Source organism: Oryctolagus cuniculus, chromosome 17, assembly GCF_051225735.1.
Source record: "Oryctolagus cuniculus isolate XC-2025 breed Fujian yellow rabbit chromosome 17, ASM5122573v1, whole genome shotgun sequence".
Lineage (NCBI taxonomy): Eukaryota > Metazoa > Chordata > Mammalia > Lagomorpha > Leporidae > Oryctolagus > Oryctolagus cuniculus.
Window position 1 is genome coordinate 23,900,998 of NC_142883.1, and position 16,324 is coordinate 23,917,321.

Genomic DNA, 16,324 nt, shown 5'->3' on the forward strand with positions numbered 1-16,324 from the left:
TTTTTGACAGGCAGAGACAGAGAGAAAGGTCTTCTGTTGGTTCACCCCCCAAATGGCTGCTATGGCTGGAGCCAATCTGAAGCCAGGAGCCAGGTGCTTCCTCCTGGTCTCCCATGCAGGTGCAGGGCCCAAGCACTTGGGCCATCCTCCACTGCCTTCCCGGGCCACAGCAGAGAGCTGGACTGGAAGAGGAGCAACTGGGACAGAACCAGCGCCCCAGCCGGGACTAGAACCTGGGGTGCTGGCACCGCAGGCAGAGGATTAGCCTAGTGAGCCATGGCGCTGGCCTTGTTTTTAAATCAACCCTTTTCTATGTGTAAAAGGTTTTGGATAGGCATACATATGAGTGGGAAACAACAAAGTCCACATATGCTAACTGACAGGGGTCAAAAAGAAACAACACATAAAGAATCAGTTTGCAAAAATGAACAGAGGCAAAAGAAAACAGACACAGAAATTTGAAATGGGGGGGTCAAAGTGAGGGAGAGCAGAGAGAAAATGTCAAGGAGAGGAAAACTAATGTACATACATTTCTATTTCTAATCCCAATGGTCAGTTTCAGGTTTACAGAAAGTGTTTACTACATATAAAAACACTCGGACAGTGGAATCTTTGAGAAAGACCAAATCCTTACAAACACTGATCTATTGAGCCCAAAGCCTTAGCAGAATAACAATTTTCAGTTCCTACATTTTAAAGAATTTTGTGGAGATGGCCTGTGCCGCGGCTCACTAGGCTAATCCTCTGCCTGTGGCGCCCGCACCCCGGGTTCTAGTCCCGGTTGGGGCACTGGTTCTGTCCTGGTTGCTCCTCTTCCAGTCTAGCTCTCTACTGTGGCCCAGGAGTACAGTGGAGGATGGCCCAAGTCCTTGGACCCTGCACCTACATAGGAGACCAGGAGAAGCACCTGGCTCCTGGCTTCGGATCAGAGCAGTACGCCAGCCATGGCAGCCACTTGGGGGGTGAACCAACGGAAAAAGGAAGATCTTTCTCTCTGTCTCACTGTCTAACTCTAACTGTCCAAAACAAACAAACAAACAAACAAAATTAATGGAACTGTTAATGGTACCTATTGCATATCTTTTCAGTTAAACCTGGGAACAGTTGGGTTTTATCGGACACAGTACAGCTCTGCTATGCTGGAAAGTTTATTACCAGGCATTCGTGACCTTTCTCTGCCCCCTGTAGATCGGCTTGGATTACAGAATGACCTCTTCTCCTTGGTGAGCATCTCTCATTTATGTAATATGATGGATTCTATTTTTTCTGGAGTGTCTGAAACATAGTAAGAATATGGTTCTTCTTGAAGGTTACACACTTTTGGGACTAGAGCAAAAGACTGATTATTAATTTAACATGACAGATTTAAATTATATAATCTATCAGAAGCAAATTTCACTATTCCTAAAATGGTTTTTGCAACCATCTTTATTTAAATTGTGCTTTGTAATGTAAACAGCAATCAGTGTGAGCCTTGAAGAAATTTCCATACTGAGTATTTTTTTAATAATTCATTCAGAGTGATTTTATGTTTTTCTAAAGTAATGATTGTACTTCTCTGGGAAAGCTAGAATTTTTTCTTTTTAACATTTTATACAGATTATATCCCATTAGTTTTACAATTATATTTGGCTTTGTTCCTGTGAGGATTTAAAGTTGCAATTAGTAGTATTACCTTTATGATGCCAACATAAGTAACTTACGGATGTATTTAACTATGATAAAATGGTCACTCTTTCTAGTGTTCATTTAAATTGGACTTGAAATTTTCCCTTCTCTCTGTAGTCGCTGGTTTTGGGTTGTGCCTTTGTAGAAACACAGATTAGCACTGATGCGCAAAGCCTCCCATCTGCTGGTCTCATTGCTGAGAGCTCCCAGGAGAGCAGGCTGTTTGTGCAGTTGGCTGCTGTACCAAGTTCCTTTCCTAACTGTTAGTTCTGAAAGGATCGGAGTCTGTAGTGCCTTCAGTTTCTGTTCTTTCAGAAATGAGTAAAGCAGAGGCTTAAGTTGACACAGTTTGCAGGTCCAGTTTTGAAAGAGCCTCTGTCAAAAATCAAAGCCCTGACTATTTTTGCAACTTTTCTGAAAGTATGAAAATTTTCAACACAAAAACAAAGCCAAGGCCCCTGAAACGGAGTAGAAATAGGAAGTTAAACTGGTTTGTTGATGTTTCCAAATTAGGGGATTTTAATGTAATTGTTTCTAAGTAGTTCTTTTATAAAGAGCAAGAAACTGAATATGAAATATTTTCAGAATAGCCTTTTTATTCCACAGTATTCTTCTGAGTTTACATAGTCTTATTTCCTTAAAAAAGATCATTAACAATAAGACAGTGCCAAAATACATGTTTTTTTGTTTTGTGTTGTTTGAAGACGAGGTTAATTTATGTTTTTTCCTATCCCAGGCTCGAGCTGGAATCATTAGCACTGTAGAGGTTCTAAAAGTCATGGAGGCTTTTGTGAATGAGCCCAATTATACTGTATGGAGCGACCTGAGCTGTAACCTGGGGATTCTCTCAACTCTCTTGTCCCACACAGACTTCTATGAGGAAATCCAGGAGTTTGTGAAAGATGTCTTTTCACCTATAGGGGAGAGACTGGGCTGGGACCCCAAACCTGGAGAAGGTAATGGAAGTGCTGAATGGGGAAAGAATCCGTCAGAAATTTTAGTATCTACTGGATGTTACTATATATTCAGCTAGCCAGAAATGAAGACAAGACTGCTGGTGAAGCTGGTGGATCATCAGCACGCAGCCCAGCGCCTGTGTGTATTTGTTGCTAAATGGGACTTGTGCACAGTGATGGAAACAGAAGCCTTTGACAGAGTTCAAAAGGCCCATTTAGGTTAGAAAAGGCTCATGGGAATTTTGGATTATATTATGTATTACCATAAATAACACCTTGTGTACCACTTTTGAAGGTACTAAGAGTCATGGGGCCAGCTCTCTGAATGAAGTATGTTATTTGACTTGTCCCTGATTATTTCTATAATCATATATTTACTGTTTTTACTGTCATTTAAATGTTGGGAATGATGATTTGAAGGCTTTGAATATAATTATTTTCCACCATCTACTAATCACTAACGGTGGTATTTCCTTCTGCTTGTAGTCCTGATTTGGGAGTCTTTTGAAATGAGAACAATAGTAGTAATACCTAGAATTACGTGTCTTTCCTTCAGTGATTCAGGAAGTATTTATGCCATTAGTAAATGCCAGACACTTCTAGGAGCTGAGGATGCAGCAACTAACAAAACAATGCCCTGTGTGGCTTGCGCTCTGTGGGAGATGCAGCAAATAAATACATGATGTTCTGGGAGGTAGCAAGTATCATGAAGGAAAATAAAGTTGGGCAACAGTCACTAGTAAGGGATATTTGAGATTCAGCAGAGAGCTGAGGGAGGGAACTGTGAGGAAGACAGCTAGGAGAAAACTGGTCCTGTCAGGAGTGTGGAAGACCTGGGGCAGAAGCATGCTTGGAGAGTTCCAGGATGACAGAAGGCCGGAACGAAGTCAGTGAAAGAAGGGGCATGGGAAGCAGATGCGTCCCTAAAGGTCCACCCACTGTGTACATTTTATATATATATATATATAAAACTATGTATATATAGTATATATGCTATGTATATATACACTGTGGTGTGTGTGTGTGTGTGTGTGTGTGTGTGTGGAGAGAGCGAGAGAATGAGAATGAATCTAGGTCCTTTAGATAGACATCCAGGTGGAGAGTCCTCATGCCTGGAGGGCCAGACTGGCTAAGTACATTTGGGAGTCATTAGTGTATAGACAGTATATCCAGCCATGAAACTGGATGAGATCACCTAAGGACTGGTGGGAAAAAGGACTCAGTCCTAGGAAATCTGGAATTTAGAAGTTGGGTGGAGGATTCTGGGCAGTGAGGTAGGATTGAGCCGGGGTGGGGGGTGTCCCAGAACTTAAAGAAACAGTATTTTGGGGGTAGACATTTAGCCTAATATTTAAATCACCAGTTGAAAGATACCTGAGTCTCACACCAGAGTGAATACCTGTGTTCAGTACCTGACTCCAGCTTCCCACCTGTATAGACCTTGGGAGACGGCAGCAAGGGCTCAAGTACTTGGGTTCCTGCTGCCCACGTGAGAGACCTGGATTGAGCTCTTTTGGCTTTGGCCCACCTGGCCCACCTGTTGCAGGCATCTAGGGAGTGAAACGGTGGACAAGAGTTTTTTCTGCTTATCTTTTTCTTTCTCTATCTCTCAAATAAATAAATGAAAATTAAAAAGAAAGAAACAGGGGCTGGCGCTGTGGCTTAATAGACTGAGCCTCTACCTGCAGCACAGGCATCCCATATGGGCGCCGGTTCCTGTCCCAGCTGCTCCTCTTCCAATCCAGCTATTTGCTATATCCTGGGAAAGCAGTGGAAGATGGCCTGAGAACTTGGGCCCCTGCACCCGGGTGGGAGACCCAGAGGAACCTCCTGACTCCGGCTTCAGATCGACTTAGCTCCAGCCATTGTGGCCATTTGGGGAGTGAACCAGCCGACCCTTGTCTCTGTGTCTGCCTCTCTTTGTCTGTAGCTCTGCCTCTCAAATAAATAAAATGTTTAAAAAGAAAGAAAGAAACAGTATTTTTAAAGGAGAGTGAACAACTGTGTCAGATAATGCTGTAAGTCAAGCAAAATGATGAAGGAGAACTGGTTATTGAAGTTAACAAGTTTTAGGGAGTGATGGGGAACAAGTTCTTCAGAATGTGAAAGGAGAGGAAATGGCGACAATGTATTTAAACAACTTTTTAAAGGAGGTTTGCTGAAAAGGTGATCCCAAAAAAGAAGGTAGACTTGAGAGGCCTGGGGTGAAAAACGGCTGTTTTTTTAAGTTGGGAGATTTTATAGCATTCTTCTACTTTATATAAATAAAATATACTGTGTATTCTGTTCTTACTTGGCTTCTCTCACTAGACATGATGTTAAGATACATATAGGTTGTGGATTCCTTTTTATTGCTGTTTTGTATTTCTTTTTTCTTTTTCTTTCCAATATTTATTTATTTGAAAGGCGGAGTTAACAAAGAGAGAAGGAGAGAGAAAAAGATCTTCATCTGTTGGTTCACTCCCCAAATGACTGCAATGGCCAGGACTGGGCCAAGCTGAAGCCAGGAGCCTGAACCTCCATCCTGGTCTCCCACGAGTGTGGCAGGGGCCCAAGCACTCAGGCCATCCTCTGCTGCTTTCCCAGGCATATGATTGCTGTTTCATTTCATTACATGAATATACTACTTTTTTTTTTTTTTTTTTTTTTTTTTTTTTTTGGACAGGCAGAGTGGACAGTGAGAGAGAGAGACAGAGAGAAAGGTCTTCCTTTGCCATTGGTTCACCCTCCAATGGCCGCTGTGGCCGGCACGCTACGGCCGGTGCACCGCGCTGATCCGAAGGCAGGAGCCAGGTGCTTCTCCTGGTCTCCCATGCGGGTGCAGGGCCTAAGTACTTGGGCCATCCTCCACTGCCCTCCTGGGCCATAGCAGAGACCTGGCCTGGAAGAGGGGCAACCGGGACAGAATCCGGCACCCCGACCGGGACTAGAACCCGGTGTGCCGGCGCTGCAAGGCGGAGGATTAGCCTCGTGAGCCACGGCGCCGGCCGAATATACTACATTTTATTTGTCCTTTGTACTGTTGTCAGATTTGTCTGCTAATTTTTTTAAGAAAATTCACATACCATAAAATTCATCCTTTTAAAAAAAAGTGTATAGTTCAGTGTTTTTAGTATGTTCACAAGGTGTGCAGGCATCACCACTCTCTAATTCCAGAACTATTTCTTCACCCCAAAATTTCACCCCAGTATTGATTAACAGTTGCCATTCCCTGGCAGCCATTGATCTCTCCACAGCACGGGTTTGCTTGTTCTGGATGTTTGAAATCAGTGGAATCAGGCAATGCACGGCCTTTTGTGCCTGGCATCTTTTACTTAGCACGTCCTCAGGGTTCATCCGTATTGTAATGGATAGCAGTTCTTCCTTCCTTCTTAGGGTACAACAGCCCTCCATTGTGCGGCTGTAGCGTGTTTTGTTTACTCACCAGCTGACAAACGATTGAATTGTTCCACTTTTTCACTATTAGGAATTCTGCTATGAATATTGATGTACAAGTTTTTGTGTAGGCATGTGCTTTACTTTCTCGTGGGTATCTACCTAAGAGTGGAATTTCTATGTTTGACCTTTTGAGGAACTACCAGGCTGTTTTCTAAATGGCTGCACTAGCTGGCGCCGCGGCTCAATAGGCTAATCCTCCACCTAGCGGCGCCAGCACACCGGGTTCTAGTCCCAGTCGGGGCGCCAGAGTCTGTCCTGGTTGCTCCTCTTCCAGGCCAGCTCTCTGCTGTGGCCCGGGAAGGCAGTGGAGGATGGCCCAAGTGCTTGGGCCCTGCACCCGCATGGGAGACCAGGAGAAGCACCTGGCTCCTGGCTTCGGATCAGCGCGGTGCGCCAGCCGCAGCATGCCAGCTGCGGCGGCCATTGGAGGGTGAACCAACAGCAAAAGGAAGACCTTTCTCTCTGTCTCTCTCTCTCTCTCTCTCTCTCTCACTATCCACTCTGCCTGTCAAAAAAATAAAAATTAAAAAAAAAATGGCTGCACCATTTTACATTCCTATGAGCAGATCCACATCCTTGCCAACACTTGGTTACATCTGTCCTTTTAATTATAGTCATTCCAGTGGGTGTGAAGTCATATCATTGTGGTTTTGCTTTTCATCTCCCTAACGACTAATGATATTGAACGTCTCCTTAAAAGTTAACTGGCTATTTGCATGTCTTTGGAGGAATCCATTCATCAGATTTTTATTTTAAAAATAGAAGATTTCAATTTATTGTACACAGAACATACTAGTTCCAAAATGTGGTGTTTCTGTGAACCTTGGGCCAAAACTCTATGATCTAAGCCTGTTGTCATCACATAATCCTTAACAGTATTAACAGAAAAGATTTAGTAAATTATGATATTTGGCATTTATGACTATACATGAAGTCAGAAAATGATTTGTTGGTCTAGTCTGTTTACACTTCATTTCATTCTTTGGATTTAATGATAAATTTAAATCATTTTTCTCTCAAGTATTAAGATAATTGATTATTTAAGACCGTAGACATGGCACAGCATAATTATAAGATACCCAGGGGTTAATTTGTAAAAGTAGGTTTTTTAAGTAGTCCTGTGTCTCCTTTACTTCTCCATCAGGTCATCTAGATGCACTCCTGAGGGGCTTGGTTCTGGGCAAACTAGGAAAAGCAGGACATAAGGCAACATTAGAAGAAGCCCGTCGTCGATTTAAGGACCACGTGGAAGGAAAACAGATTCTCTCCGCTGATCTGAGGAGTCCTGTAGGTTTTTATAATAAATTCCCATGACTTTTAGGTAACTGCACCACTCTGTAAAGCATAGATATTTTTAAATAATAAGTAACACTGATATGAAAAATGACCCACAAGCCGTGTCTGATTATTTTAGTATGTGCCATTTAGGTGGTTTGTAACCAGCCCCTCGTTTGATTGAAATGTCTCAGTCAGCCCTGCGGTACTAAAAGGTGATTAGCTGTGCACATTCCCTGAGAGAACTGATGCGTTGTTCTGCTGTCAGCGCCTTCCGGGTACCTTGTGGTTGCTCACAGGACTGGTAGCTCCCTCCTGTAATTTATTTGTTATATTCTCACATGGTAGTTTTTTTTGTAAAGAATAACTTTTTTTAAGGGTTATACATTTGAAAGGCAGAGCAACAAAGAGAAAGAGGGAGAGGTAGAGAGAGCCTCTCTCCACTGCTTCACCCTGCAAATGGCCACATTGGTTGAGGCTGGACAAGGCTGAAGTCAGGAGCCAGGAATTCCATCCTGGTCTCTCAGGGTGGTGGAGCCCAAGTACTTGAGCCATCCTCCACTGCCTTCTCAAGCCCCGTAGCAGGAAGCTGAACTGGAAGCAGAGCAGTCAGCATTCCAGTATGGTGTGCCAGTGTGTAAACAGTGGCCTAACCCAGTGAACCAAAGCACAGGCCCCAACACATGGCTCTTTACAATTTTGCCCTTTTTTCCCTCTAAGATTTATTTATTTGGGTGCTGGTGGTGCATCCCATATGGGCTCCAGTTCGAGTGCTGGCTGCTCCACTTCAATCCAGCTCCTTGCTAATAGCCTGGGAAAGCAGCAGAAGATGGCCCAAGTGCCTGGGCCCCTGCACCCACATGGGAGACCCAAAAGAAGCTCCTGGCTCTTGGCCTTGGATTAGCCCAGCTCTAGCTATTGTGGCCATTTGCCGAGTGAACCAACAGATTGAAGACCTCTCTCTGTAATTCTGCTTCTCAAATAAATAAATAATTTTTTAGAAAGATTTATTTATTTGAAATAAACGGGCGTATTAGCAGGGCCCTGGACAGGAAGTAGAACAGCCAGGACTGAAAACAGGTGCTCATATGAAATGCTGGTGTTACTAGTGGCAGTTTAACATACTGTACCACAACATCAGCCCCTTTGTTTATGTTCTGTCCTTTCTTAATAGAGTATTTGAAGCAAGATATATTTAATCAAATGGCCATTTTGTTCCTGTATTCTCTTGTAGGTCTATCTGACTGTCTTGAAACATGGTGATGGCACTACCTTAGACATTATGCTGAAGGTGAGTATACAAATATGCATGGATTTCAAAAATTTTTGCACCAAAATAAACCTTTTAGTCCCACCATGAACTTTTTGAAGTACCCTTTTATTTGAAAAAGACTCTCATTTCCTTCTCTCTCTCTCTCTTTTTTTTTTAAAGATTTTTTTTTTAATTATTTGAAAGGCGGAGTTATACTGGGAGGGTGGGAGGTGAGAAAGAAAGAGATCTTCTACCCTCTGGTCCACTCCCCAGATGGCCACAACAGCCAGGACTGGGCCAGGCTGAAACCAGGAGCCAGGAGTTTCATTCAGGTCCCTGTAGGTGGCAGGAAACAAGCACTTGGGCATCTTCTGCTACTTACTCAGCTGCATTAGCAAGAGGTGGATCAGAAGCAGAGCAGCCAGGACTGGAAATGGTGCCCATATAGGATGGTGACAGCTTGGTGCACTGTGCCACAATGCTGGTCCCTCTTCTTTTTTAAAAAAATATTTTATTTTGGGGATGGCATTGTGGCACAGTGAGTTAATCTGCCTGCAGTGCAGGCAACCCATGTGAACAACTGGTTCAAGTCCTGGTTGCTCCACTTCCAGTCCAGCTCCCTGCTGATGAGCCTGGGAAAGAAGCAGAAGATGATGCAAGTACTTGGTCCCATATGAGAGACCCTGATGGATTCCAGACTCCCAGCTTTGGCCTGGCCTAGCCCTGGCCTTTATGGCCATTTGGGGAGTAAACCAGCCAACAGAAAATCTCCCTCTTTCTCTGTCTCTCTTTCTTGCATATAAATGAAACTTTTTAAAAAAAAAAGATGTTTATTTGAAAGAGTGACAGAGAATTCGATCTTCCATCTTCTGTTCACTCCCCAGATGCCCTCAATAGTCCGTGTTTTGCCAGGCCAAAGGCAGGAGCCAAGAACTTCATCCAGGTCTCCCATGTGTGTGGCAGGGAACTAAGTACTTGTGCTATCATCTGATGCCTCCCAGGAGATTGTGAATTAGCATGGAGCTGGATTAGAAGTAGAGGTGGGCCGGCGCCGCGGCTCACTAGGCTAATCCTCCGCCTAGCGGCGCCGGCACACCGGGTTCTAGTCCCGGTCGGGGCGCCGGATTCTGTCCCGGTTGCCCCTCTTCCAGGCCAGCCCTCTGCTGTGGCCAGGGAGTGCAGTGGAGGATGGCCCAGGTGCTTGGGCCCTGCACCCCATGGGAGACCAGGAAAAGCACCTGGCTCCTGGCTCCTGCCATCGGATCAGCGTGGTGCGCCGGCCGCAGCGCGCCGGCCGTGGCGGCCATTGGAGGGTGAACCAACGGCAAAGGAAGACCTTTCTCTCTGTCTCTCTCTCTCACTGTCCACTCTGCCTGTCAAAAAAAAATTAAAAAAAAAAAAAATTAAAAAAAAAAAAAAAAAAAAAAGAAGTAGAGGTGCAGGGGCCCAGTGCTGTGGCATAGCAGGTAAAGCTGCCACCTGCGGTGCTGGCATCCCATATGGGCACCAGTTTTGAGTCCCAGCTGCTCCACTTCTGATCCAGCTCTCTGTTGTGGCCTGGGAGAGCAGTAGAAGATGGCCCAAGTCCTTGAGTCCCTGCACCCGTGTGGAAGACCCGGAAGAAGCTCCTGGCTCCTGGATTCAGATAGGCACAGCTCGAGCCATTGTGGCCAATTGGGAGTGAACCAGCAGATGGAAGACCTGTCTCTGTCTCTCTGTCTCTCTCTCTTTCTCTTTCTCTCTGCTTTTCCTTCTATCTCTGTGTAACTCTGACTTTCAAATAAATAAATAAATCTTAAAAAAAGAAATAGAGGTGCAGGACCCAGTCCCAGGCACTACTGTATAGACTATGGTGTCCCAAGTGGCAGCTTAACCTGTTGCACCACAACACCTGCCCCCTCGCTTCCTTCTCTTAAACGTTGGATAAGCACACAAGGTTCAGCTTTGTGTTTTCATTTTGAACAAGGAGCATCACATTGTGGCATAGCAGTTAAAGTTGCTGCTTGGGACACCGGCATTCCATGTTGGAGTGCTGGTTTGAGTCCTGTCTTCTCCAGTGCCTTTTTTTTTTTTTTTTTTTTAAGATTTATTTATTTGAAAGGCAGAGCTATAGAGAGAGAGAGGCAGAGACAGAGAGAAAGAGATCTTCCATCCACTGGTTCACTCCCCAAATGGGAGTGGGCCGATCCAAAGCCAGGAGCCAGGAGCTTCATCCTGATTCCTGTGTGGATGCAGGGGCCCAAGCATTTGGGCCAGATGCATTAGCAGGGAGCTAGATCAGAAGTGGAGCAGCCAGAGCTCGAACCAGCACCTATATGGGATGGCAGCACCACAGGCGGTGGCTTCAGCAGCTATGCGCAGCACCAGCCCCTTATCCATTTCTGATCTAGCATTTTTGCTTATGCACCAGAGAATGATGATGTAAATTGTTAAGCCCTTGCCACCCATGTGGGAGATGCATAGGGAATTCCTGGCTTCTGGGTTTGACCTGGCTGCGAGGGAGAGAGAGCTGAATTTACTTATTACCATCCAACAAGATGTGCCTAAATACCAGATCATCCAAAAGATTCACACTGAGGACGGCTAGAGTAGAATGTGCTTTACCTCTTCTTCTTTTTGGGGATTAAGAACCCGTTTCTGATTCTAGGTGGGTCAGAATTACAAATCTGAATTCTGATATTTTAGTTTTAAACAAAGCATATTAAGATGGTTAGGATATTTTTAAAAATTTATTATAAACTTCACTGTTTAAGAAGAAATACCACAGGCCTGCACTGTGGAAAAACAGATAAAGCCACTGCCTGCAATGCCAGCATCCCATATGGGTGTCAGTTCAAGTCTCAGCTGCTCCACTGGGTGTATACACACACACACACATTTGGCACAGTGGTCAAGTCCTCATTTGGGACACCTGCATCCCGTATCTGAGTGCCTGGTTTGGGTTCTAGCTACTCTGCTTCTTAGCCAGCTTCCCGCTAATGTGCATCTGGGCAGTGAACAGATGATGGCTCAAATACTTGATTTCCTGCCACCCACGTAGGAGACCCAGCTGGAATTCCAGGCTCCTTGACCTCAGCCCACCCAAACCCTGGCTATTGGGATAGAAGATCTCTCTGCCCTTCTAATGATAGGTAGGTAGGTAGGTAGGTAGGTAAGTAGATAGATAAATAGATAGATAGATATAAAGAAAGAAAGAAACTATACTTCAAAATACACTACCTTTCCCATGCTGTACATAGGTTTTCCTTCTAATGATATAAAAGTTACATTTTGAGTAGTTTACCTTTCAACTAAACAATGAGGTCTCTTCTCAGTCTGTTAACTTCTCAGTCTGTTATCACGTGTATGAAATGAGATGTTTTATGTTTTTTAGTCTATTTCATATAAGTATGGGGGAAAATAGGGCTCTAAAAATAAGGTAATACCTTAACATTTTTGTATTATGACAACCCAAATTTGAAGAGTTGATGTGAGTGTACATATTTAATAGGAGTTGGGTGATGATAATCAGCTTTATTATGGGAAGAGCAGTGATGGAGGCAGAATTGAGTTATTCAAGAGACTGTGGGGTGAGGCATGTGTCTGTTGGTAGTTTGGGGTTTAGGAGTAAGAAGCAGGATAAAGAACTAACTTCGTCATGGTGTATTTGCAGGGTGGTATTTGAGTGCCACCTGGTGGACTAGTAGAGCAGGTTCTCTTTGGGAGAAAGGGTCCTTGAATGGCACCTTCAGACTTTGAATATGGGAGCTGAAAGGACCTTAGAAATGGGCTGGTGGTGTGGTGTGGTGTGGCAGGTTAAGCTGCCGCCTGTGATGCTGGCATTCTACATGGGCACAGTCTGTGTCTCCACTTCCAACCCAGCTCCCTGCTAATGGCCTGGAAAAAGCAGCAGTAGATGGCCTAAGTGTTTGGGCCCTGCACGCATGTGGGAGACCCAGATGAAGCTCCTGGCTCCCATTACAGCCATCTGGGAAGTGAACCAATGGATGGAAAATTTCTGTCCCTCCTCTCCCTAAACCTTCGACTTTCAAGATTTATTTCTTTATAATAAATCTTAAAACAAAAATTAGAAACTGGTCACCTCTCTATTTTAGTGATGGGGAAACTGAGACCCAGAGAAGTTAAGGATTAAGTCAAGATCACAAAGCTAGTGAGAAGCAAAACTAGCACTAGAACCCAGGTCTCCCAACTTGCTGTTTATTTTACCATCCTGTTGTTAAAAAAATCCAAAGGAAAGGAGGAGGACTGGGAGCTGCAATGTGGCTTCCAGAGACTGTTCAATGTTAAACCTTAAGAAAAAAGTTGGGCCGGCACATGACTCACTTGGTTAATCCTCTGTTGCAGCGCCGGCATCCCATGTGGGCGCCGGGTTCTAGTGCCGGTTGCTCCTCTTCCAGTCCAGCTCTCTGCTGTGGTCCAGGAAGGCAGGGAGGATGGCCCGAGTGCTTGAGTGCCTGCACCTGCATGGGAGACCAGGAGGAAGCACCTGGCTTCTGGCTTCGGATTGGCACAGCGTGTCAGCCGTGGCAGCCATTTAGGGGGTAAACCAACGGAAGGAAGACCTTTGTCTCTGTCTCTCTCTTACTGTCTAACTCTGCCTATCTAATAAAAAAGAAAGAAAAAGAAAAAAGGTCAGAAGGGCCTGTAAGTGAATTTTCACATATTTATAGTTCTGATTTTTTCAGAAAGATTTGTTTATTTACTTTGAAAGGTAGTTAGAGAGAGATCAATCTTCCATCTGCTGGTTCACATTCCAAATGGCTGCAATAGCTAGGGCTGGGCCAAGCTGAAGCCAGGAGCCTTAAACTCCATCTGGATCTCCCGCATGGATTCAGGGGCCAAAGCTCTTGAGGCATCTTCTGCTGCTTTCCCAGGCGCACTAGCAGAGAGCTGGATTAGAAATGGAGCAGCCTCGCCTTGCGGCGCCGGCACACCAGGTTCTAGTCCCGGTCGGGGCGCCGGATTCTGTCCCGGTTGCCCCTCTTCCAGGCCAGCCCTCTGCTGTGGCCAGGGAGTGCAGTGGAGGATGGCCCAGGTGCTTGGGCCCTGCACCCCATGGGAGACCAGGAGAAGCACCTGGCTCCTGCCATTGGATCAGCGTGGTGCGCCGGCTGCAGCATGCCAGCCGCGGCGGCCATTGGAGGGTGAACCAACGGCAAAGGAAGACCTTTCTCTCTGTCTCTCTCTCTCACTATCCACTCTGCCTGTCAAAAAATAAAAAAAATAAAAAAATAAAAAAAAAAGAAATTGAGCAGCCGGGCTCGGGCCAGTGCCCATATGGTATTCCAGCATCACAGGCAGCAGCCCAGCACTGCCCAACACCAGCCCCAATAATGCAGCTTTTTACAACAAGTGAATGATTACAATTATAGTTTTATTTCTTTTTAAAAAAAATTATTTATTTGAAAGAGTTACTAAGGTAGAAAGAGAAAGAGAGATCTTCCATCTGCTGGTTCACTCCCCAAATGGCCACAATGGCCAGAGGTGAGCCGATCTGAAGCCAGGAGCCAGGAGCTTCTTCTGGGTCTCCCACATGGGTACAGGGGCCCAACAACTTGGGCCATCCTCTGCTGCTTTCCCAGGCACAGTAGCAGGGAGCTGGATCAGAAGTGGAGCAGCCGGACTTGGACTGGCACTTGTATGGGATGCCATCACTGCAAGCTGGCGGCTTTAATCCGGTGCACCACAGCTCCAGCCCTATAGTTTTTGATTATCAAATATTTAGATTATTTTCAGTTTTTTGCTATTTATTAAATTGATGGTTTTTAATGCTATAAGATTATCCCAGTAAATAATATGGTTAATTGCTTATCTAACCTAGAACACTAGCCAGATAATAGTGATGTAAAAATTTGGTCATAGAAGATTTCTCCTTGGAGCCTGATGTTACAGCACTCAGAATCTGGGACACAGGGTCCATCCAATGGGCACCCAGACCTAAGGCCTTCCTTACTAAAAAGGAAAATGACAGATTTGGTACCCAAGCATTTGGAAATGTATTCTCTTACCAGTGGGAAGTAGAGCAGAAATTTTACCTCATTGGGTAGAAGCTCAATGAAGCATGTGCCAACTTCCAGGGGGAGAGTTCATACCTCTGTATTTTTTCCCCACAGCTTCACAAACAAGCAGATATGCAAGAAGAGAAAAACCGAATTGAAAGAGTTCTAGGAGCTACTCTTTTGCCTGATCTGATTCAAAAAGTCCTCACATTTGCACTTTCAGTAAGTTACAAGGAAAACTGCTCTTAGAGGGAACTGTTAGCTAACATTGGGCTGTGGCAGATGACTTTGGGTCAGTGTCCTCTTGATCTGCTTTAACCTTGGACTCAAGCATCCTCTTTCAGGAAAACCAGTGCCAGCTTTACCCCTGACTTCCATTCTCTCCCATTAGTGGTGGGAATCAGAATAGTTAGAGAGGAAATCCTCCCCCTCCAGAGTGGGGACATTGAGGACAGGGACTCCTGAAAACTGGGGAGCTGACTTCTCTGCCTGCCTTGTGTCTCTTCCTTCCTTCACCCTGCGAGATCGCAGCAAGTGGCTCAGGAGCGGCCTGTTCCCTTGCACCTGTCTCGGTGCCTTTTTCTCCATTTGAGTGATCTGTGCATTAAACCTTTTCTTTGCTGGAAGCTGCTGGCACCAGTTAATTCCTAAAACAAAGAATGACTGTCTTCAGTGTGGTTACTCGGGTTTCTCAACAGTATGTGGTCTCTCGGGGGTTCAGAGATGTGCTGGACACACTGGACTGTTCGTTCTTTCTCTTTGTAGGAAGAGGTACGCCCACAGGACACTGTGTCAGTGATTGGTGGAGTAGCTGGAGGCAGCAAGCATGGAAGGAAGGCTGCTTGGAAGTTCATCAAGGACAACTGGGAAGAACTTTATAATCGATACCAGGGAGGATTCTTAATATCCAGACTAATAAAAGTATGTGAGAATTCTGAGTAGCTTGCTAGTCATGGGTGTTACTGAGTGCCAGCCAGGATTCCTCAGACTCACAGGTTGTGGTCTGCTTTGTGAGTTTCCTTAGAGACTTTGAGGCCTTCTCCATCCCCTACCCCATACCCTCTGTCACAGCTGAAACTGGGAGAGAACAGAATGACTTGTCTGTAGGGCAAATGGAAGTTTGTTCCCAGCCTCTTTTATTGTCACTTACTACTTAAAATCATTGTTTTTCAGCTATCAGTTGAGGGATTTGCAGTTGATAAAATGGCTGGAGAGGTTAAGGTAAGGAAAGTACTGTTTACTTTTCAGTCTAGTAAGTAAAGACACTAACCTGGTTGTAATCACTGAGTGTTCGGATAACGTACTAACATACTTTGGTGTCTCCTTGCTTTTGCCTGGAGAAAGGTAATTTTTTTTTTTTTTTAAGATTTATTTATTTATCTGAAAGAGTTACGAAGAGAGAGGGAGGGGGAGACGGAGAGATCTTCCTTCTGCTGGTTCTCTCCCCAAATGGCTGCCAGTGCTGGGACCGAGCCAGGCCAATGCCAGGAGACTCTTCCAAGTCTCCCAAGAGGGTGCAGGGGCACAAGGACTTGGGCCATCTTCTGCTGCTTTCCCAGGCCAGAGCAGAGAGCTGGGTCAGAGAGTACCTGGAATGCCAACCAGCGCCCACATGAGATACCAGCACTGCAGGTTACGGCTTAACCCGCTGCACCACAGTGCCTGCCAGCCCCTAGATTATATTTTTTTAATGTCTGAAGAATTTAGAATTGAATTAGAATAATTCTGAGGACATG

At 45.0% G+C, this 16,324-nt stretch overlaps 1 protein-coding gene across 2 annotated transcripts in view; it reads left to right on the forward strand.

Annotated features, from left to right (window-relative positions):
• Positions 1-16,324, forward strand: part of NPEPPS (aminopeptidase puromycin sensitive) — a 113,156-nt gene that overhangs the window by 91,401 nt on the left and 5,431 nt on the right. For both annotated transcript variants that reach the window (XM_002719328.6, XM_089318085.1), the window contains 7 exons: positions 1,089-1,223; positions 2,405-2,624; positions 7,207-7,349; positions 8,572-8,628; positions 14,703-14,810; positions 15,354-15,509; positions 15,762-15,809. In XM_002719328.6, the coding sequence (XP_002719374.2) occupies positions 1,089-1,223; positions 2,405-2,624; positions 7,207-7,349; positions 8,572-8,628; positions 14,703-14,810; positions 15,354-15,509; positions 15,762-15,809 (867 nt within the window). The remainder of the gene's footprint in view (positions 1-1,088; positions 1,224-2,404; positions 2,625-7,206; positions 7,350-8,571; positions 8,629-14,702; positions 14,811-15,353; positions 15,510-15,761; positions 15,810-16,324) is intronic.